At 44.2% G+C, this 23797-nt stretch overlaps 1 protein-coding gene across 4 annotated transcripts in view; it reads left to right on the forward strand.

The window, feature by feature from the left end:
• Positions 1 to 306: 306 nt before the first annotated feature.
• Positions 307 to 23797, forward strand: part of SLC2A4 (solute carrier family 2 member 4) — a 47775-nt gene continuing 24284 nt past the window's right edge. The window contains exons 1-2 of one of the 4 annotated variants that reach the window (XM_089481143.1): positions 307 to 414; positions 5460 to 5649. In XM_089481143.1, coding sequence (XP_089337269.1) covers positions 5605 to 5649 — 45 coding nt within the window. In that variant the 5' untranslated portion in view covers positions 307 to 414; positions 5460 to 5604. Of the gene's footprint in view, positions 415 to 801; positions 832 to 4630; positions 5650 to 23797 lie in introns of those variants that run through there. The other 3 variants (XM_089481145.1, XM_089481146.1, XM_089481142.1) reach the window with 3 other exon arrangements.

Consider the following 23797-nt stretch of genomic DNA (forward strand, 5'->3'; position numbering starts at 1 on the left):
GCTCCTATTTCAGACTTTGCTCTCTTTGCAAAAGGAGATGGAAGAACCCAAAGCCTCTCTTGTGACTCTGCAGTGCCAAGGGAAATGCTGGGCAGAGAAGTTGCCCTTAAAGCACATGCTACCCATGTCTCCAAAGACTAGATCTCTCTTCCCGTAGGACTCACACCGAATGCCTGACATTTGACAGTGATGGACGGTCACAGTCTAAAAATACAGCCCTGGGCCCTTGTGAAACCTTGTGCCAAGCAGATCACTTTACTCCTTCTGGCCCACTGGACTTCTCCTTTTCCAGGGCTTGGAAAATTTACCCTTAGACAACAAGTCCCCAAATCCCCAGAAGCTGGCTCTAGGGCAGGGGGACCACCAGACATCCTCCTTTTCCAGGATATTTCGACCTGTGAGGCATTTCAAAAGGTGCTTCATTTTGAGCATGATTAAGAAGCATGAGTTTATATTTATATTAGGTGCCTTGAGCTTTTGTTTGGTCATATCCTCCGTTTTTCTTGCATGCCCTACATTTCATGGTGACTTGTCCTCCTTTGCAGTGAGGACATTGGGTCACCCTGCTCTGGGGATTCTGGGAGTTGTAATCCAAATTGCAGTTCAGAATTACTTCTGTTCCATTGCCAACTTAGTCATTCACTGCTATTTAGATTTCCATGGGTGCCAAATGTTTTCAAAACCAAGGCCTGGAAAATGGGATGAGAGGACCTCTGAGCCGGTACAGATTGCCAATGTAGCAAACACTGTGAATTCTCCCCAGCAGAAAAAGAAACTTCTTGGCTCCAGTGATTCTGGAATGGACCTGTTTCTAAAAGATTTTGGGACCAGGTATTGTACTTGTGCTGCTATAGGGCAGATGATTTTATCCCAGTTTTGTGGGAAAAGGAGGGTATAAAATTACCATTACAGCTTGCTCTCCACAGTTGCGGCTTTGACTTTTGTGGATTTGATTATTTGTGGGTTTGATTAATATGTTCTCTCTAGGACAGTAAGGGCTGTTCGACAATGGAACACACTCCTTCCTCAGAGTGTGGTGGAGTCTCCCTCCTTGGAGGTCTTTAAACAGAGGCTGGATGGCCATCTCTCAATGGGGATGCTTTGACGGAGACTTCCTGCATGACAGAATGGGGTTGGACTGGATGGCCCTTGTGAGTTCCTCCAACTCAACAATTCTATGATTCCAGGAATCTCTAGGTCCTCCAGCGTAACTCTGCCAGAAGCTGACCATAGAGTTGGGCTGGAGAACCTAGAAGTTCCTAGAGAAAACACTTCAAAAGGCATTTGTAGGTCCTCCAGCATGAGTCTATGATCAGTCTTTGCCAAAGTTTGATCACAGAATCATGTTGGAGGACCTACAAATACCTAGAAAAGTGTTTTCTCTGGCAGCTTCTATCTAGATTCTCCAGCCCAACTCTATTATCAACTCCCAGCAGAGTTGCACTGGAGGAGAGAGTCCTAGAGAGAACATATTAATCAAGCCCACAAATAACCAGACCCACCAAAGTCAAAGCTGCAAATATGGAGGGTCAACTGTATATTGGTGGTTGTTGTTGTGTGCTTCCATGTCATTTCCGACTTATGGCAACCCTAAGACAAACCTATTCATGGAGTTTTCTTGGCAAATTAATTCAGAGGAGGGGTTGCCATTGCCATCCTCTGAAAATGTGGCTTGCCCAGGGTCACCCAGTGGGTTTCCATGACCAAGCTGGGATTTGAATCCAGATCTCCCAGTATCCTAGTCCAGCACTCAAACCACTATGCCACACTGGCCATATCCATAGATAGATAGACAGATGATTGATAGATAGATAGATAGATAGATAGATAGATGATAGTAGTGTTGGACTAGGATACTGGGAGACCAGGGTTCAAATCCCAGCTTGGCCATGGAAACTCATGTACTGTATATGGGGGGGGGGGGGGGGGAAGACCTGAGAAATGTTGCTTTCTTATCATTTAAGATAAGCAATTTGGGCTCTAAAAGAAGCACAGACAGGGCCCATAAAAAATATTCTCTGGATTGCTCCTGGAGTGCAATTGGCCACATTTATGCTTCATGTCGGGGGTGAAGTGGGCTGCCAAGCTCCAGAAAATGACAAAAATGCCCCCGGAGGAACCTGAGTTCCAGTTCTGCCAGGGCCACATTCCAGTGGTGGGTGGAGCCAAAGGCAAAAGGGGTGGGGCCCCAAACCTCAGCCTGTTTTAGCCTCAAAGACTTAACTACCAGCAGCAACTAAGCCTCCAGGGTGGCCTTTCAGCCTTTTACGATGGGGTCATGAGGGTGCCATCATGGGGGAGGCAATATGGCCCTCTGGGGAAGCCCAGGGGCCAGGATGGCAACCCACACAGAGCCAGATTCATCCCCAAAGCCTGAGGTTCTCCCCCAAAATTGGGTGATAGTCCTGCTGAGAAATTAATAAGAAGAATCAAAATAAAGCTGATTCTGCACCAGAATCCTATGCCAGCTTTTATTTAATATAGTGTAATAGTTTGAATGTTGGACCACAGCTCTGGAGATCAGGGGTCGATTCCCTCTCAGCCATGGAAACCCACTGGTTGTCCTTGGACAAGTCACACCCTCTCAGCCCCAGAAATCCCCATGATAGGGTCAACGTATTATTATTATTATTATTATTATTATTATGGTATTTATACCCTGCTCGTCAGCCCTAAAGGCTATCAGGGTGGCTTACAATTATTATTTTTAATTAGATGGTTGCAGTGAGTTGGAAATGACTTCAAGGCACTCAGCCACAACAAGCTTTATGAATATTTAGCTAAACAGCAAAAGCACTATGAGGAAATCCTGTTAGCGAACTGCAAAGATGAGTATCGAGACATTGGCCAGAGTACCTGAAGCACATTGGGACCATTGTGTATCAGTGTGCAGTGTACATCAGTGCAAAGTGCATATTGGGAGTAACGTGCACAAAACTAGTTCCAGACTTTGACAGAGGAGGCAAAAGACCTTGCAAAACTACAAATCCCAGGATTCCATAAACTGCTGGAGCAACTGCATTTAAAGCGGTGTCAAACTGCATTATTTCTACTGTGTCGATGTATCCAGAGAGAGAGAGAGAGACTCAGTCCCAAAAGGATGCCAGTATGGTTGAATCACAGCATCGAGATCCACCCAAGAAAATCATCCCTAGATCCCATCATCCCCAAAGATCCTTCTCCAGTCCTCCTAAGTGTGTGTTGGGGGAGTTTGAGGGGGGAGGCACTTGAATTCCCAGAATCCTTTGCAACTGAGAGTTGTAGGTTGCAAGGGGTTATTTTGGGTGCTTGCCTTTTGCTAGCATCCCAGAGGAGGGAGAGAAGAAAAAGCCAAGAGGGTGTGAAGGGCACCGAGGGATTTGTCTAAATGCCACCCAAAGGGGCAGCTGGCACATCAAGAGGACTGTGCCAGTTTTACTTTTTCCTCTGCCCTCCTCCTCCTCTTCTCACTTCTTTTCTTTATAGCAGGATGTACTAAAACAAATGACAGTCCTGGCCCCTATAGAGAAACCCATAGAGAAACATTGGAGGATGCTTGGCCATAGGGAAACACAGGGGAATACCTGCCCATAGGAAAACACTGGGCAAGTATTCAATGTTTCCCTATGGGCAGGTATTCTCCAATGGTTCCCTATGGGCAGCATGCAGGGCTAGCTGTGTTGGCCATCTAACAAGTACGAGCAAAAAGCTATCAGTGATGCCTTTATTGGCAACCCAAATGCACAAGACACTCGTTGCAAGGTTTCCCCAATGAAACTCCATGGGGGATCCTGAGACCCATAGCCCTCAACAGGTCCCAGCATCCCCATTGTCCCCCCATTGTTCCCGGCCATATTAGCTGCAGGATGCTGGGAGTTGTAGTCCCAGGTTCCTTGGTGAGTGTCGAGAGCTCCCTGGAGAAAAGGAAACGGATCAGTTGCGTGGTGATTATCAGCCTCATTAGTTAAGTGCATTTATTAATGGCTATTAATGATTAAGAGCATCCATTAACCCAGGCAAGGTATGGTGATCTGAGCGTTGGACCAGGGTTTTCGATTCCCAGCTCGGCCATGGACCTTGGGCAGGTCACACTCTCTCAGCACTGCAAACCCCATCATCCCCAAGTCTGAGGATTCCTAGATAGATAGATAGATAGATAGGGAGATATCAGGATCCCCAGACTTGGGGATGATGAGATTTGCAGTACAATTTTAAAAAGGCAAATTTAGAGGGAATTGCTATCGAGATTTGGGGTTAGGAGATGCTCTTTGGTGCAGAAATAATGGAACATATATATATACACACACATTGCTTTTTAAAACTTCTCTCTCTCTCTCTACACACACACACACACACACACACACACATATATCGGGATCCTCAGAGTTGGGGATGATGGGATTTGCAGTGCAATAAAAAAGCAAATGTAGAGGGAATTGATTTGGGATTAGGAGCTGCTCTTGGTTGCACAAATAATTGGGGGGGGGGGGGTGTCTCGAGGCACCTGTGCCTCAGGCAGCAAAAAGCCCTGGGCGACCACCAGCTTGAGAGCCCCTTCCTTCCGAACTCTGGGGGGAAGAGCCAATGGGAGCTGGAGGGGCGTGGCCTGTGTGGGGGTGGAGCCCAGCCCTGCAGCTCCACCAGAGAGACCCCCGGTGGCCCCACGCGTGTCTTTTCTCCCCCGGAGAGCTCCACTTGCCTCGCCTTCTCCTTTTTTCTTTCCCCTCTTTCCTTTTGGTTGCTTTTTCATCCCTTCTTTCCTCTGATCCTTTCCCCCGCCCTTCTCCTTTCCTTCTTTTTCTCTCTCCTTTCTCATCCTTTCTTCCCTCATTCACCCCTTTCTCCTTCACTTGCTTCCTCACTCTTTCCTCGCCCTCTTTTCTGCCTTTTTCTTTCTTTCATTTTGGCTGCTTTTTCATCCCTTATTTCCTTTATCCTCCTCTCTTTCTCCTCTTTTCCTTCTTTTCCTCTCTCCTTTATCATTTTTCTTCCATCATTCACCTCTTTCCCCTTCACTCACCTCTTCACTCTTTCCTCGCCCTCTTTTCTGCCCTTTTCTTTCTTTTCTTCCTTTTTGGTTGCTTTTTCATCCTTTCTTCCCTCTGTCCTTTGCAGCAGACCCCTCTCCTCCAGTCCTTGGCTCTTCTTTTCCTCCGTTTCTTATTTTTCTCTCCTTTCTTCTCTCATTCACTCTCTTCTCTTTCACTCACCTGTTTTTCCTTCTTTTCTTCTCCCTTTCCACTTCTTTCCCCCTTTTCCCCCTTTTCTCCCTTCCCTCTTTCATCCCCTTTTCTTCCCATCCCATTCTTTCACCACTCTTTCTTCTTGGCTCCCTCTTTCCTTCCGCCTTGCCTTTTCCTTCTTTCTCTGCACCTGTTCCCAGTCCTTGGCTTGACCTCCTCCACCCCCATTAATCCCTTCTCTTTCCATCGTTCCCTCTTCCTTCCTTCCTTTTGTCTGCCCCATTCCCTTTCTCACAGAGCTTCTACTCCTTTCCAACCTTGACTTTGGATTTAAACTTATTCCTCCAACCAAAGACACTCCTAAAGGAACCCACCGCCAGCCCAAGGGGTCCCTTGACAGTCCAAGGAGAAGACTCGAACTCAGAACCAGGCTGCCCAGAAGATGCCATCCGGGTTCCGACAGATCCGCAGAGAGGATGAGGAGGAGGTAAGTGGGGTTGGTAGGGGAGGACCAAGCCTAGATTTGGAGGCCCATGTCAGCTTCCAAAGGTCAACAGAGGAGGTCAGCAGATCTGGGCACATATTTCGGGCCTTTGGTCTTGGTGTGTCCTTTGGCCAAGTCCGACCCATTTGGTATTTGAGGCCCCCCCTGGGCTGGGAGTGGAAATTAAGACGCAGCATTCATGTTTGGATCACGCCGGCCCCTATTTATACGCCACGGTTCAGGATGTCCTTGCTATTGTGTAATGTGGGAGTTCGGGACTTCTGCCACCTGCCAGGCTGGGCATCACCGCCTGGGCACATGCCAGTTGAATTGTGACCAATGCTTGTGTTGCCACTTTGCCACAAAGGGAAGCTTTATATATACACAAACCATTATTATTACATATATATGTGTACACACACACTCACACATCGTTTGGGGAAAACAGCAACATGGGTTATTGGGAAAAGAGGTGCATAGAGACAGGGCAAAGCAAGGCATGTCTGGTTGCTGTTGCTGCTGCTGCTGTGTGCCTCCAAGTCATTTCTGAGTTATGGCAACTCTAAGGTGAACCAGGTTCCTTCATAGGAGATTTGACATGGCCTTCCTCTGAGGCTGAGAGAGTGTGACTTGCCCAAGGGCAGCCAGTGGGTTTCCATCACGGCATTTTCTTGGCAAGCTTTGTTCAGAGGAGATTTGCCATGGTTTTCCCTTGAGGCTGAGAGAGTGTGACTAGCCCAAAGTCAGTGGTGGGTTTCCATCATGGGGTTTTCTTGGCAAGACTTGTTCAGAGGGAGTTTGCCATGGCCTTTCCCTGAGGCTGAGAGAGTGTGACTCATTGAGTTTCGATGTTGTAGTCCAACATCGAAACTCAATGAGAGTCACACTCTTTCCGCTTCAGGGAAAGGCCATGGCAAACTCCCTCTGAACAATCGATCCCTGGTCTCCAGAGTTGTAGTCCAACACTCAAACCACTGCACCAAGCTGACTCGATGGGAGTTGTAGTCCAACACTATCTGGAAGGCAATCCCATTGGTTACATCCTGATTCCAGTTAGGCATGGGGGTTATGGGGTTTATTCAGTTTCCTTTTTATTTAATGTGAATTTAAATTCCCATTTTGGCCCAAGACAGGGATACGAGTCAGTTTAGAATAAGATAAGTTTCTTCAGAGGGGGTTCGCCATTGCCTCCTTCCTTTGAGGCTGAGAGAGTGTGGCTTGCCCAAGGTCACCCAGTGGGTTTACATGGCTGAGGCAAGATTCAAACCCTGGTCTCCAGAGTCTTAGTCCAACGCTTCAACTACTATGCCATGTAGGGATCATGCCAATGGGCAGCTATTGAAAAGGGGCACCCAAAGGATGCCAAAGAGCGCCCACCTGCAACGCTAGAGATTTCCAAGTCTATAAAGAGAATTCAAAATCAAAAGTAGTTAAAGTATGACAATATGCGCAGTATGCAATCTATTTCTATACAGACGCAGCAAAGGTTACGCAGAGGTTAAATGCAAAACGACAGAGGATTTATCTAGAAAAATGAGATGGTAAAATTTCAGCCACAAACCGGAACTAGAAGGAATAAACTTCTTGATAAGTTCGTGATAAACTCTGCAATGCCAGTTTTATGGCTTTAGGGTGGCAGTCGTGGCAGGGCTGGTGTTTACTCAGATCATGCTGGTGGAGAATTAATGACCATGCCTGCTTGGTTCTTGCCACACTGCAGTAATAATCCAGTTTGACACCAGTTTAAATGCCATGGCATCTTGGGATTTGCAGTTTGTTGTTACCCCAGCACTCTCAAACAGAGAAGGCTATATACTCACAAAACTGCAAATCCCAAGATTCCATAGCATAAAGCCATGACAGTTAAAGTGGCATCAAACTGCATTAATTATCCAGTGTAGATGCAGGCAAAAAGGGTTGCAAGACCATGGGAAGCTGTTTTCCTACCAAGTCGGACTATCCAGCTTAGTATTATCAAATCTGGCCGGCAGCAACTGCTTTTCAGGGTTTTAGGCACAGGATTTCCAGCAGCCTCCAGGCCTATTTTTGAGTTCTCTCCTGTCGGTCTCCTATCCTGCTTAAGTCGGCCCTGCTTAACTTCTGAAACCAGACAAGAATGGATGGATTCAGGGTGGTATACAAAGCATTTTCCTAGTCTAGGTCCTCCAGCACAACTCTATGGTCAACATCTGCCAATAGTTGACCATAGAATTGTGCTGGAGGAGCTACAGATGCCTAGAGAAGTGTCCTCTCTAACAATCTCTAGGTCTCCAGGGAAACTCTATGGTCAACATCTACCATTGACCATAGAGATGTGCTGGAGGACCTACAATTGCCTACAGAAGAGTTCTCAATAAGAATCTTTGAGTCCTCCAGGACACCTCTATGGTCAACATCTGCCAGAAGTTGACCATAGAACTGTGTTGGAAGACCTACAAATGCCTAGAAAAGTGTTATCTCTAAGAACCTCTAGGTCCTCCAGTGCGACTTATGGCAGACGTTGACCATAGAGTCTCACTGGAGGACCTAGATATTCCTAGAGATAACAGATCAAATCAATGAATAATCAAACCTTCAAAAGTCAAAGCCACAAATGAGACGGGATGACTATATTTCTCAAAATTAGCTGATGGCTTCTGCATCAGATATGACATTGAATCCGATCCAGATTGTAGTCCAAACTTTAAAGAAGGTATCTGAGTTGTTAAACCATATCTACACAAAAGGTTTCACACTTTGGATTGCTCCTATAGATTCGCTAGGTCTTATCCTCATAATACGTTCAGCACTTTGGATAGTTGCTTTAAAGGTCTAGGACTCTGGAGACCAGGGTTTGATTCTTAACTCAGCCATGGAACCCCAATGGATGATCTTGGACAAGTCACACTCTCTCAGCTTCAGAGGATGCCAAGGGTGGACCCCCTATGAACAAATCTTGCCAGGGAAACCCTGTGATAGGGTTGCCATAGGTTGGAAACAACTTGAAGGCGCACAACACACACACATCCATTCAGCACATGTTGGCTTTCTGAAATGTCTCTCCTGCAACTCCAGTATAATGGTTATTCAGAGGATCTGTCATCATAAATGCTCAGTTATTAAGGCTGAGTTAGGTGTTATAGCTAGCGTGGGTGTTTAATGGGAGATGGCTCGGCTAAACTCACCTTTGGCTGCCTATGACACAAGACCTGTGTGTGTTCATTTCCTAAATCAAGGTGTAGCATCTCTTTGGGTGGAGGGTGTGTCTGTATGCAAAAGCGCTTTGGAACGGTGCTCAACCTCCAAATAACCTTGGCACCTTTGTGCCCGTTTTGTAGACTGGAGAGCCGAGTCACAGTGAAATGGCTGGTTTAGAGCCATGTCACCTCTCTGAGCCTCAGCAATGCAATCTACAAAATGGGCACAAAAGAGCAAGGGTATTTGAAGGTCAAGCTCAACCCTAACATTATCCTTTGCCTGGTAATAAGCCCTGAAAACAAAGTACGTACTAGAGGTGTGGTACACATTGATTTAGGCATTGTAGGAACACATTTAACAGGTTTTTAGGAGAGAGACAAGACTCGAACCCAGGTCTCAGAGGCCTGAATCCAGCCCACCAGAAGCTGGAGGGTGCTTCCTATGGCTGCATACCATATCAGGATCATGGTGGGTTTGATCCATCCGTCTCCCATTCTGCTAACCAAAATCTCTCCCATCTAGGGCTACCTCTAGCCATTTTTTTGGAACATGGGTGACAACCTGAACGAACTGGACCTTTTTTTATTCTGGCAGGCTCTGAATTTATAGGAGCAGAAGGCTATTTTAATGGGGCGTGTCACACTTTTATCCTTTTGACTTGTGTTCAAAACTGTTTTAATAACATTGTGTATTTAATTTTTTGTATCAAAATGATTTCAGCTGTACAGTGGTCCCTCCACATTCGCTGGGGTCAGTGGTGAAGGACCCTCGGGAATATCTGGGGAAACCACGAATCAAAAAAAACACTACACTTTTTACCTAAGAGAATACCTCTCTAGGAATCTCCAGGTCCTCCAATGAAATTCTATGGTCAACATCTGCCAGAGGTTGATCATAGAATCATGCTGGAGGACATACAAATGCCTACAGAAGTATTTCCTCTAGGAACGTCTAGGTCCTCCAGCACAACTCTATGGTCAATTTCTGGCAGAGACGTTCTGGAGGACCTAGAGATTCCTAGAGAGGACATATTAATCGAAACCGCAAATAATCAAATCTGCAAAAGTCAAAGCCACAAATGTGGAAGGCCAACTTATTTTAATTTGTTGTGGGTCCTTGTGTTTTAGGCCAGGAGAAAGGGCATAATATAAATGGTGCCTGTGTGTGTCTTCAAGTTGACTTATGGAAACACCAGTAATTTCATAGGATTTTCAGAGGCAAGGAATCCTCAGAGGTGATTTTGCCAATTCCTTCCTCTGAAATCTACCTGATATTCATTGGCTGTCTTCCACCCAAACACTAGCCAGAGCTGATCCTGCTGAGCTTCCAAGATCAGACAGGATCTGGTGCTTGTTTAGGGCATTTAAGAGTATTTCTAGGTTTGGGGTATTTTTCAATTCTAGATCGGTTGTGTTTTTAACCAATTTTTCTCAGTTTGTTTGTGGTTTTTCTTGTTTTTAATTCAGGTGTTTTTCTGCTGGTGGGCAGAAATCAGGGTAAAAGAAATGGCTAGGATAGTCATGGCTTATTTGCAGCTTAGTGCTGACTTACTTATTTGCAGCTCAGTACTGACTTTGTCATTTTTTTAAACTGTAAGCCGTGTTGGGCTCTAACTTGTAAAACAAGCGGTATATAATAATAATAATAATAATAATAATAATAATAATACTCCTTTCAAAAGACAAATATTTTCAGCACCGTCAATATGTAGCAGAGAAGCTTCCACTCATGGGTCTTTTGAATAGGGGAAGGGACACCCAGGAACTATTCCTTTTTCAATGTCTTTAAGTGTGTTGGGAATTCCGTAACTGGAGTTTAACGCAACCATACACTCACAGCTTTGCAACTGGGTAATACAATATATATATATTGGCATGTTTCAAAAAGGGATGCTTTTGCTGGGAGTTGGACTTTATGGCTTCCAATACATTGGTTCTATGATTCTATTGGTAGCCACATTGATCCATTCCAGTGGCACCTTTAAGGCTTCTAAGCTGAGCCCCACATGAACTTTTGCTCAGTTCCAGTCTGCTTTCCCAAATGCAATGGATGGTTTGACTCATGCTGGGAAGGGATAATGGGAGTTCTAGTCCATGGCATGAGTAAACCTGTCATATAATTTCCCGCACGTGGCTCCATGCGTCTGTTCCACGCTGCCTGGGTCATGAATGCTTTGCCCCATTTGGTGCCAGGAATCGCTTTGTAATGTTAATTTTAGCCCGGCGTCACATTCTGAAATCTGTCATTTGGGACAGGAGGATGGGGTGCATCATCGCTTTGAAAATGGAAAACATGCCAAGGTTTGGATGCCTGGTCTGGAAGCCTGAGTCCACCAAACTGACGTGTGTGTTTACATGCCGGTGAGGGAAATATGCACTTTGTGCATGCTCAGAGACAGTCTTTGAATAAATGGCAACAAAAGGCCTCTGGAGTGTCATGACCTTTGGAGATGGGACTCATGCTAGGTCGAAGTTGCCTTGAAGATATTACAAGTAAATATGAGAATGAAGAGTAAAGAAGGAAGAAAGGATGGATGGATGGATGGAAGGAAGGATAAGCAGAAGAATATCTCTATAAACCCATCCTGAATCCTTTAAATAGTTTAACTTTATATAGTTAAATAATAAAACAACCATTTGAGTACCATAAAACCACTTCTCCAAACGTGGCACCTTCCAGAAACACTTGACTACATATCCCATAACTCCCCAGTTGTAGTCCAAGGCCTCTGGAAGGAGAGAGGCTGTTTAAGTACTGTATATAACTGGCTTGGAATGGTGGGAGTTGTAGTCCAATATATCTGGAGGGGGCTGCATTGCAGGGTGTATGTCTCATTTCCAAAGGTCATGACAGTCCAGAGGCAGAATGCCTTTTGTTGCCATTTATTCAAAGAGTGTCTTTGAGCATGCACAGCATGTTGGGGATGAAGGGAGTTGTAGTCAAGCCCCAAAAAATTCTTCTTAGGGGGTTGCATAACACTGCATAAGTGCCTATCTGGCTGGGGGATAGTGGGATCTGTAGTCCAACATATCTTTGTTGTTGTGTTCCTTCGTTTCCAACTTATGGCAACCCTAAAGTGAGCCCATCACAGGGTTTTCTTGGCACATTTCTTCAGAGGGGATTTGCCGAGGCTGAGAGAGTGTGACTGGCCTAATGGTCACCCATTGGCCAAGCCAGGATTCAAACCCTGGCTTCCGAAGCCGTGGTCCAGTCTATAGGGGACTGTGTCGGAAGCTGTAAATGCATGGCAGGCTGGGGGTGATGGGAGTTGTCGTCCAACACACCTGGACAGGAATGTTGGAAAAGGCCGCTGTAAGTATTGGAGGCAACCTGGGGCTGCATCCATACTGGAAACACTGAGAAGAGACTTTGGCTGCATCCACACTGGAGAGATAACCAGGTTTGGCAGTGCTTTAACTGCCCTGGCTCAAGGCAATGGAATTCTGGGAATTGGAGTCCAACTCCCAGAATTCCACAGCTTTGAGCCAGGGCAGTTAAAACGGTTCCAAACCAGGTTACCTCTCCAGTGTGGATGCAGCCAGAGTCCCTTCTCAGTGTTTCCAGTGGGCCCACCCTCATTAAATTCTTCACTTATAATTTAGTGGTGCATTCTATAGGCAACAACATCTATTAAATGCTGCTGGTTTTGCTGTGAAGCACAGATTTTCCAGGCTGGAGGCAATAATAAAAAGCAAAGATGTTTTCAGTGCTCTGCACATGCGCTGCCTTATTTGGTTGGGTTTTGTCAAAGCCACACTCATCCTCCTTTAGACCTTAGTAGCTATTGCCTTCCCCAATAAAAATTCCTTTCCCCTCCCAAATGATTTTTTTTCTTTCGGCCTCCAAATTTCTGCCATGTCTGAGAATGAGACCCTGATTCGAATCCCCGCTCAGACATTATTATTATAATTATGGCCGTTAAAGTGGTGCCAAACTGGATTACTTCTGCAGTGCGGATGCACAAGGCAAAGACAAACTCCAATCCCTCTGAACAAATTTTGCAAGGAAACCCCATGGCAGGTTTGCCTTAGGGTTGCCATAAATCAGAATTGACTTAAAGGTCTGCAACAACAACAAAAACCCTCTTCTCCTATTTGTATGCCCTTAGTCACGTCCCTTTTCTTTAGATGCTTAAACTCTCTTTCTAACTATCGACTGATATTTCAGGTTATAGTAATGCTCGAAATTTGGGAAGTGAAGGAAATATTAATTTGGAGGAGCAGATTTTTAAATTCCTTTAGAGCTGCAGACGCTGGAGAGAGAGAAAGAAAGGCAACTAGAAGTATTCTTTCATTCTTATTTACTTGATTTATGTGCTGCCCTTCTCCTAACTTGGGCCTAAGAAGCAGCTCACAAAAGATACTTTTAAAAAACAGTACAACTTTAAAAACAGAATTAAAAACATCACATTAATCTAACAAGTGAAAAATACAGAAATCATTAAAACACACACTACACTAAAAGTGCAAAACCACACAAAAGCCCATGTAAGAAGCCTCCCTTGGTGCAGTTACATATTTATCAAATGAAGATAGTTCCTTTCTCACTTGAAGCAAGCAGCTGTTTGAAGACAAGAGCAGTGGGTTGCAAAGAGGATCGGTTGTTTTCACTGTCATTATTATTGTTAGTTCCGTATTTTATTCAATAACCTTTTGTTTGCTTTTGGATTTTAACCTTTTTTTTAATCCTGTGTCTTAATGCAATTGCAATTTTGTCCCCAGTGCATGGCATCTTGGACTAGAAACATTGTTTTGTCAGGATGTTTTGTGATGGATGTTGCCCAAGAGACAAATAAAATTATGCATCACTTTCAACAACTTTGTTTTCGATACCAGAAGAGGCATGGCTTACAATCCTTTTTATGGAACCAGCCTGGCATATTACTGGTTTGAGTGTTGGGCCTCATTCCCAATACCTTTTAAACCGGATTGCAAATCGGTTTGAACCGGTTTAAATGACCCTGGTTCACACTTGAACTGAATCGCTGAAGCAATTCGGAGAGGGGGGGCACACGCTAGACCCATTTAACCCATGTCTTTTTGGATAAATTGATTCTGCGCAAGTGTGAACCAGATGCGGATCAGAATCGATTTCAATTTGCCCTTTGGCCGACTGGAGCGGGTTCATTTTGGACCAATTCATTCATCAATGTGAACCACAAGTGGGTTATTTCATTTTATTTTGCAGCACGAAAATGTGATTGAGGCAAATGTAGAGTGAACTACGCTCTGCTGCCGAAGCGATCCATCGATTCACATCGTAAAGCGGGTTATTTGTAAGTGGGAATGTGGCCTTGGAAGACCAGGGTTTGATTTCTGCCTTGGCCATCAAACCCACTAGGAGCCTAGAAGGCCTGGGTTTTAATCCTGCTCAGCCATGGAAAACCCATTGGCTGACATTGGGCAAGCCATGCTCACTCATCCTCAGAGGAAGGCCATGGCAAACTGCACCTGACAACATCTGGCCAAGAAAGCATTAGGAAAAGCAATGTGTTGCAGTGGTTTGAGTGCTGGACTGGGAGTCTCGAAGATCAGGGTTCAAATCCTTTCTTGGCTATGGAAAACCACTGGATGACCTTGAGCAAATCCCACTCTCTCCGCCTCAAAAGATATCGGTGGCAACCCCCCTTCTGCGCAAATGCTGCGGAGAGCCTTGCCTTAGGGTTGCCATAAATTGGAAAGGACTTGAAGGCACACAGTGCCAACACTTCTGGCCCATCAGAAAACAAAATGCCTGTCTCTACTGCTATGTTTGCAATCTTGGCTCTAGCAGACCTCGATTCACAGCTGGCGACAAAGGCATAAGCCACTGTATTTTCATATTTCTGTTTTGCTTGGATTTTCATATTTTAATTTCCATACTTTAACATTTCACATTTGTTAGATGCTCCGCGTAATATTTGTCTGGGTCAATAATGTTGCTGTGTTGGAGGGGGAGGGAAATGAGGTCTTCACTGCCCCAACCAAAGTTTCAAGTTACTGCCGTGCTACAAAACTGGGGATTAAAGGGAAATTTCATGGAGGGAGGACAGAATTCTTTGTTTGGCAACTCCAGCAAAGAAGGGAGCGACTCTGGGAAGAGCCACAGGCAAAGCAGGAGTGGGGCTAAATTAAAAAGCATCACCCTACAAAATAAAATGTGGGTATTAGCGTCCCATTTCGACAAAATGAGAACACTGTCCTCTTGTGAACATTAAAATTTCTAGCATTGCAGAGGATAAGAAACTGAAAACCATTCACCCCAGAAGTTCTCAACTTGCTGTGTTTATATTCCCTGGGTCTCTTTGCCTGCCACTTTTCTTTGTATACTGAAATGCTATTTGTAAATGCTCAGCTGAATTTTTAAGACTGCAATGCTAGAAATTTTGGGGACTAAAAAGTTCTTTTGTTGCAGGGCAGAATTTTTATTGGGTGGGCAATGCTCCCATTTAGTCCCCTTCTCTGAAGCTCCACTCATGGTCTGGATCTTCCTGGAACAGCTTTGCTGTTGTTAACCACCTTTGAGTTGATTTTGACCCATAGCAACCCTGTGGATGAGACATCTCTAAGGAGTTTATCACATGAAGGAGATTGGGAGTTTATCCCAGAAAAACTGCCTAATTAAGTAAAACAATTTCACATGGCGTCACACAAAACCTGCCATTAAAGTGGTCACAAAGAAGCATTAACATGCATCTTTTTACTTTTGGGATTTCAATGACAGTGCACATCCAATATCACTTTAATTGCTCAATTGCATGGGATAATCTTTTGTGCAATTACTTGCCATTTTCTCTTTGTTTGCAGGATGCTTTAAATGCACTTTAATCACGCTTTAATGCTGAAATTAGTCCCAGTGTAATAAACTCCTAAGACCCCCTGTCCTCCATTTGTTCCTGAAAACTCATACCCATGACTTCCCTAATAGAGTCCATCCATTTAGCATGTGGCCTTCCTCTCTTTTTACATCTCTCCAACTTTCCTTATGCCTTCTCATGATGTGACCAAAGTATGACATCCTCAGTTTAGCAACTTGGCTGGTCCCAGGACCCATTTGTTTGTCGTTTTGGCCGCCCATGGGATCCTCAGCACTCTTCTCCAGCACCACATCCCAAAAGAACTCTTTGTATCCGCTTTCTTAACTGTCCAGCTCTCACCTCCATCCATGGCGATAGGGAATACAACGGCTTGTATGAGTCTAACTTTTGTGCTCAGTTGTATATCTTTGGATTTCAGGATCTTTTCTATTTCGTTCATAGCCACTCTCCCCATTCTTAATCTTCTGATTGCTTGGCTTCAGTCACCATTCCTATCAATGTTTGATCCCAGGTATGAGAAGTCTTCTATTTCTATTCTACTTCTATTTCTTCATTGTCTAGGTTGAATTTGTGTAGGTTCTTTGTGGTCTTTATTTTTGTTTTCTTTATGTTCAAGAGTAAGCCTGCCTTTGGAATGGAAGCCAACAGAAAAATATTGGTTCAAGAAATGTAATATAAATGAAGAACTGATATAACAGCTGTACCCCTTTGATTTGTAGAAATGTAAAAGAGACAAACGATACCAGACTTATCAAAATACCTAGTAAAGAAGACAAAAAAGAGATGGCTTGACAACAACATAAAGTTTGATATACAAATTATTAAGGTTAAGTAGATAAGGAGAGATCCAACAAGATATTAAAATTTTTATTTTAGCTAAACTGAGAGTTGGAAAGGATGGTATTAAGAGGGAAGCAACTAGCTATAAAGGTATGAATTGCCCCGTTCTGATAGCAATGGAGTAAAAATAGCTGATGTTGTAAATTTTCTCAGTATTATATATATTTTTTTGTATGGAATCTGTATATTGACGCTGCGATGGAATAAAATTTAATAAAGAATAGAAATAACAACAACAACAAAAAACCCAGTAAGCCTGTCTTTGTACTTTCTTCCTTGATCTTCCTTTGTAGTTGTTCCAGGGCTTTGAGGTTTTCTGCTAGTCTTATGGTGTCGTCTGCATATCTTAGATTGTTGATATTCCTCCTTCCCCTTTTCATTCCTCCTCCTTCTGTATCTGAGCCTGCTTTCCTCGCAATATGTTCTGCAGATAAGGGGCACTGCTGCTGTGCCTTTAAAGAAAAAACGTTTTGGACAACTCTTCTCTGCTCCTTGTTCCATGCTTCACTCTCCCCATCTTCCAGGAGAACAGGTGCTGGGTGCCAGGCTGTAGGCGCTGATAGATTGGCAGGGATTGGGGTTGCCAAGGCACCCGGCCTGAGTCCGACCCATTTCCCCCTGGGACAGCCGGTGCCATTTTGTTTTACAGATCCAGTTACAAAACCCAGACCATTCAGTGACGCTGTTGTCATTGGAGGGAGGTGACAGAGGAGGGGGGCAGGCTGCGCTCTCCCAAGGGCATGGGAGATAGGCATGACCCTGCCTGGGTCTGACTTTGACACAGCAAAGGGGGGTCCTGCCTCCCTCCCTGCCTTCTTGGCAAGAGGACATAGCTGTCATCTGCCATTTTCTTGCAGAATGCCATGGCCTCCTGCCATCACCCCCCTTCTGCCCCATGCGGGGAGTGAAATCCTAGCTGGCTTGGCAGGCTTCCTCTGTCTTCTGATGGCCAAAAATGTCCTCCAGCTGAGAGGGTATGACTGGCAACAGCACGCAGACGGTGACAATAGATGGGAGCAGTGACAGCGCAGGAGCATTTTGTAGCCCTTTTGGGATGAGGGTGCATGCGCTCTGGGTTATGGTCTGAATTTGAAAGGAGATACTGTATCTGCAGTGCTGTGCCTATTTGGGGGGCATTGAAAAGTTTGTTTGTTTACTTGTTATTTATTTATTTAATTTCTATCCCACCTTTCTCCTCAAAGGGACCCAAGGTGGCTCACAATAACAGTTTTAAAAACATTATATTGCAATATAAATAAAATTAAAACATCAGCTAAAAACAATATAAAATTACAAATATTAAAACCATACTAAAGTTCAGGTTGTGTTTTGTGTGTGTGTGTGTGTGTGTGTGTGTGTGTGTGTTGTTTGCCTTCCAAGTCATTTCTGACGTATGGCAATCCTAAGGTGACCCTATCACAAGGAGTTCAGACCATTATTTGTTCAGAGTCTGAGTCTGAGAGAGTGTGATTTGCCCAAGGTCACCCAGACTGATCCACACTGGAGAAATAACCCAGGTTGGCACCACTTTTCAGCATCCTGGCTCAAGACTATGGAATTCTAGGAGTTGGAGTATGTCGTGGTATGTTCTGGGCCCACAACAAACTCCAACTCCCAGAATTTCATAGCCTCGAGCCAGGGCAGTTAAAGTGGTGCCAAACCGGGTTATTATTCCAATGTGGATGCAGCCAAGAATAACTGAAATAATTCAGTATTTGCCTCCCATCCCCACAGTGAGCTGCAAAAGAGCAAGGCAGACTTTTAGCACATCCACCCACGTGCAAATGCACACCCCTGTGCCCTCGGCTGTGAGCTCCCCCTCCTGCAAAACCAGCTGCCATGTCCTTAAGTGATCCTGAGCAGTGACCTCAAGCGATCCTTCTGACAAATGCCCCAGGATCAAATTATGTTTGACTGTATTTCAGGCTGTATCTGCACTGCAGAAATAACGTAGTTTGACTTATTGCAGTTTGACATACAGGAGCATTGGACTGTGACTCTGTAGACCAGAGTTCAAATCCCTGCTCAGTCGTGGAAACTCACTGGATGATCTGGGGCGAGTCACACATTCAGCTCTGAGAAAACCCCATGATAGAGTCACCATAAGTCGGAAGCAACTTGAAGACACACAACAACTCCTATATCCAGCTTTGTTATTGGAGTGAGGTCTCCCCACTTAGTACCCAAGGGTACTAATGCCCCCACCCTGAGTTGCCATCTTATCTGTCACAACAAGGACCAGAAACAAATTGGGGAGTGTCAGGTAGCCCTCCTTGGCTGGCATCATGGAGCAATGCCTCTCCGAGTGACACCTCTGCTAGAAACCTGGGCATCCTCAGTGGAATTGGACACCTTTTCTCCAGCTTCATCTCATTTCTGGAGAGGAAGAGTCCAGAAACAGGGAACCACACACTAATCTCCTGGCATGATTACTGCAATCTGTGTTACATGGGGCTGCCATTGAAGACTACAGTACTCTGAAGCTTCCATTGGGGAGGCTGCCAATATTTTGACAGCTTGCATCATGGCTTGGGCGCATTCCAGCAAGTTGGAAAGACTTGCAGTGGCTGCCTGTTTGCTTACGGGCTGAGTCCAAGGTGCCGGTACTTGCCTTATAAATCCACATTTCGGCGTGTCAGGACTCACATTCCAGAAGCATGGGCTCCTCTTGTAACAACTTGCCCATCATTTCAGACCTCAAGGCCTTTGCCCAGATCTTTCCTTTTTTGGAGGCATCTGATGTAGCAACAGAGCAAAGGGATTTATGAGCCGTTGTTTGATTCCCAGTTCAGCCGTGGAACTGATTTGAGAAGTCACACTATCTCAGCCTCAGGGAAAGGCAAACCTCCTCTGAACCAGTCTTGCCAAGCAAACCCCAAGAGAGTTTCGCCTTAGGGTCGCCATAAGTTAGAAAAGGCTTGAAGACACACAAAAAGAACAACAAACCTCTGAACCAACTTTTGGAGAGCTGCCTGTTTCAGATTAAACCTAGAAGGGCCTGCGGACGAAGAACAGTCCTCTGCATTGCCTCTGGGCTTTTCTTTGAAGGCTGGTTCTGTGGAAGAAGAGGAGGAAGATGCATCATTGTGGCTCCCTTGCGTACGTGCGCACACGCACAAGCCAGACCCGGCTGCCTCACTTCCTTTTTCCACCTCTCCCTCCCCGCTGACTGCAGATGAAAGAGGCCTGCAGTCTAAGAGTTTCCTAAGGATAATAATAATACTAATAGCAAGATAATACCAGGATGCACCAAGTTGAAAAGAAAAGGAACCATATCGTGCGGTGTATCTGATCGCATGCCCTTGTTTCAGACGCCGGTTCAAGACAAACTGTTTGGTGCAGACCTCAGAACATGAAAAGACCCCTGCCGGTTCAAAAGGAGAGTCCACCATCCGGCTTCCCATCATGGGCCACCAGATGCCCCGGGTCGGGAAGTGTGTTCTGCACGCCAGAGTTACAGCAATCTGATACCACTTTAACGCTTGCCATTCCAATCCACACAGTCCTGGGAGATGTAGTTTGCCCAGGTCTCCAGAGCCGTAGTCCAACACTCAAACCACTGCACCATCTTGGGGGTCTCTTGGCAAGTTTTATTCAGAAGAGGTTTACTATGGCCTTCTCCTGAGGATGAGAGTATGTGACTCAGTCAATGTCACCGAGTGGATTTCATGGCCAAGACGGTAATCAAACCCTGATCTTCAGAGTCTTAGTCCAACATTTAAACCACTATGCTACGTTTCGTCTCTACAAGTGCTATCACTTTGCAGTGCATATACCCAAAGGAAAGTCCTCTCTATTGTATTTTTTCCTACTCCCTGTATTTGAGTCCCTTTATTGGGAGAAAGGCATATATAAGATGATGATGATGATGATGATGATGATGATGATGATGATGACGACACTTCTGCTAGCTGGGATGTGTAGTCCCTGAAAGGAATTTCCCCAGGCTTTCATACAGCTGCCTGAAAACATCTCAAGGCAGGGGTCGATGCACCCTCTTCCAAAAATCCATCTATTTGTAATGTTGCCAGAAATAGGCCAGCATTGCATTTCCCATCTAGTGGCAGTGAATGCCACAGGCCAATAAAAGGGTGTCACACGCACACAAGGGCATCTCTGTGTTTCATTAGGATTATCCATAGGCTGACTGTATATCTTCTTGAGACAAAAACGAGATGCTGAAGCGGCATAAATGGGATGAGGTTCTGTAGTATTCTGTATTCGTGAAAAAGTAAGGTGATAATAAAAAGTTTTATAATAATAATAATAATAATAATAATAATAAAATTTATTTATATACTGCTTTTCCAAAAGATCAAAACGGTTTACATAGAATAGACATAATTGCATAACCATATTGAGCTAACAATGATTCTTCAGTGGCAGAAGTCATACAAAAATTTAGGTGGATTTCACCACGATCGTACCATGAATATTTCTCCAGTGAAGTAACCTTACACAGCCAATTTCAAGTCTTTCAACATCTTATCATAAAACTTCTGACACTCCATGACACATTCTCTCTTTTTCGTTGTTGTTGACAACCCTAGTTTCAAACAGGGATCTTCAAACCATGTTCACAATGTAACAGGGCATTTCCCCCCTTGAAAACGGGGCAAAATTGACATTTATATTAAAAGGATGGGAAGGTCTGGAAACAGGGGAGGAAAATGGCACTGTCCAATTTAGAACAGTAAGTACAGTCGGCCTAACTATGGGCCTCTTCCAAGTTAAGCAGTGCTTAATGATGAAAAGCCTTTTCCCTTCGGTATTGACATGGGAAAGCTTTTGTACCCATTTTAGAGACAAGACTACTGAGGCTAAGGAGAAACAACCGCAACAAGTTCATCTTATTTCTAAACAAGGCTAATTTCTAAGTAAGAGGCATCTAGATTTGGACAGCTCTGCCGAAACCCTTTGGACTAGAAGAACCATTGCCTCTTAATCCAGATGTTTAATGGGATGCATGGTATTTTGTTGTTGTTCTTTGCCTTTAAGTCCTTTCCAATTTATGACGAAGCTATCATGGGTTTTTCTTAGCAAATTTCTTCAGATGGGGTTTGCCATTGTCATCCTCCGAGGCTGAGAGAGTGTCACTTGCCCAATTGTTACCCATTGGGTTTCCATGGCCATGCAAGGATTTGAACCCTGGTCTCCAGAGTCATAATCCAATGCACTACACCAAAATTGGTACATACTCACTGGTTACCTCTTTAAAATATGAATGTGCCACCCATTAGTTTATCAGGATTTCTGAACACTATGCCATCAGACTTTAAGAATTCAAATGTTTACAAGAACTTAAAATCCCTAGGTTGAAAAAGATAATAATAATAATAATAATAATAATATTTCAAATATTTATTTCTGGATGTGTTATTTTTACACATAAGAAAGCCTAACAGATTTATTGCTCCTCGCCCTCAGCCACCGCAATACAATGCAAGGAAGTGTCCATTGACAGAGGCACAGACATAAAAAGAAGATCAATTACACACCACTGAGATACCATCTTAAAACATAACCGTTTCAAAATGCATCTCAGGAAGTTCATAGAGCTTCGCAGCTTGGGTCTTTTCAAGCCTTTCTTACAATCTCCTGCCAGGCTTTCAATCTAATCTTCCGGGCGGTTATTGCAAACAAAGCAGCAGCAGCAACAGAGATATACTCCTGATCACAGATAATTTTTAATTTGCTATCTTATTTACTTTGCGCCACTGGGAAACCCAAAGTGGTTTACAGCATAGGATTAAAACAGAATACAGTTAAAACAACATATGGCACAAAGGTGATTTTTTTTAAAAAATAAAACTACGTATTAACAAAGCTGTCATATTACAATATAAAATATCAATATAAAATATAAATACACTATACAATATTTTAAACAATTTAAAATACATTTAAAACATAAGATAAAGGGATCCAGTCTCTATAATCCCCAGCCAACTTCTAGTCTACAGTCTCCATAATCCCCAGACAGCTACGCACTCACAGCTGCTTTTTCTAATGCAGCCTCTCTCTAGAAGTGTTAAATAATAATAATAATAATAATAATAATAATAATAAAGTTTTATTTATATGCTTTCCCATAGGAAACTAGATGCAATGGCATCCAAACTTTGGTCCTCAAGATGTTTTGCACATCAACTCCCAGAATTCCTGACTGTTGGCCAAAGTGGCTGGGGCCTCTGGGAGTTGAAATCCAAAATACCTGGAGGACCAAAGTTTGGGAATCACTGGACTACAGTCTCCATAATCCTCAGACAGCTATGCCCTTACAGCTCCAACCCAGCCCCTTCCAGAAGCATTGCACTACAACTCCCATAATCCAGATCTGTCTTTTCAAATGTCCAGGAGCACCCCTTTCTTGTCTGGGTTGAATTCCAGTTTGCTTGCCCTCGTCATCCACTCCATTACTGGCTACAGAGGATGGTTTAGTACCAAAACAGCTTCCCTGGATTTAGATGGAAAAGACAGATAGGGGCTGGGTGTCTTCGGCATACTGATGACAACAGACAGGTGACTGTGTTTTGAGTTGGCCGTCTTGTGTCACAGGTTATGAATCACAAACTTGGTACATCCCTTTGCACTGGTTTTGGGTTTCAAATCATTTGTGGGCTCTGTTTGCCTTTGCAAAATCTTAAGAACATTACTTTTTAAAAGCTTCTCCATGCATCCATTTCTGCAGATCATCACCAGTCAGTTCCAAGGATGAGAGGGCCACCAAAAAGGGCAATTGGCCTCTGCTGAAATCTTAGTTCTCTCGAAAAGACAGCAGTAGTAAAATCTTTATTGCTAAAAGCTATAAAACATCACAATCCAAAATCATTAAAATAAATCAAATAAATGAGATACTGACAGATAATTAAAATAAATAAAATACACTCGTCCCTCCACATTTCCCGCGAATGTGGGAAAACCACAAATAACAAAAACCCTATGTTTTTACCTGAGAGAACACCTCTCTAGGAATCTCTAGGTCCTCCAGGGCAACTCTGTGGTCAACGTCTGCCAGGCATTGACCATAGAAATTGCGCTGGAGGAGCTACAAAGGCCTAGTGGAGTGTTCTCTCTAGGAATGTAAGTCCTCCAGCACAACTCTGTGGCCAGCATCCATCAGGCATTGATATCATGGGGTTTTCTGGGGGCTGAGAAGGTGTGACTCACCCAGCGGGTTTTCATGGCTGAGCTAGGATTCAGACCCTGGTCTCCAGAGTCGTAGTCCAACGCTTGACCTCCTGTGCCACACTGGCTTTCTTCATTGCTGTCGTTGTGTGCCTTCAAGTCATTTCTGATTTATGGTGACCATGACCCTAAGGCAAATCTATTGCTTTG

Source organism: Sceloporus occidentalis, unplaced genomic scaffold (assembly GCF_023333645.1).
Source record: "Sceloporus occidentalis isolate IW3139 unplaced genomic scaffold, rSceOcc1.0.p SCAF_14, whole genome shotgun sequence".
NCBI lineage: Eukaryota > Metazoa > Chordata > Lepidosauria > Squamata > Phrynosomatidae > Sceloporus > Sceloporus occidentalis.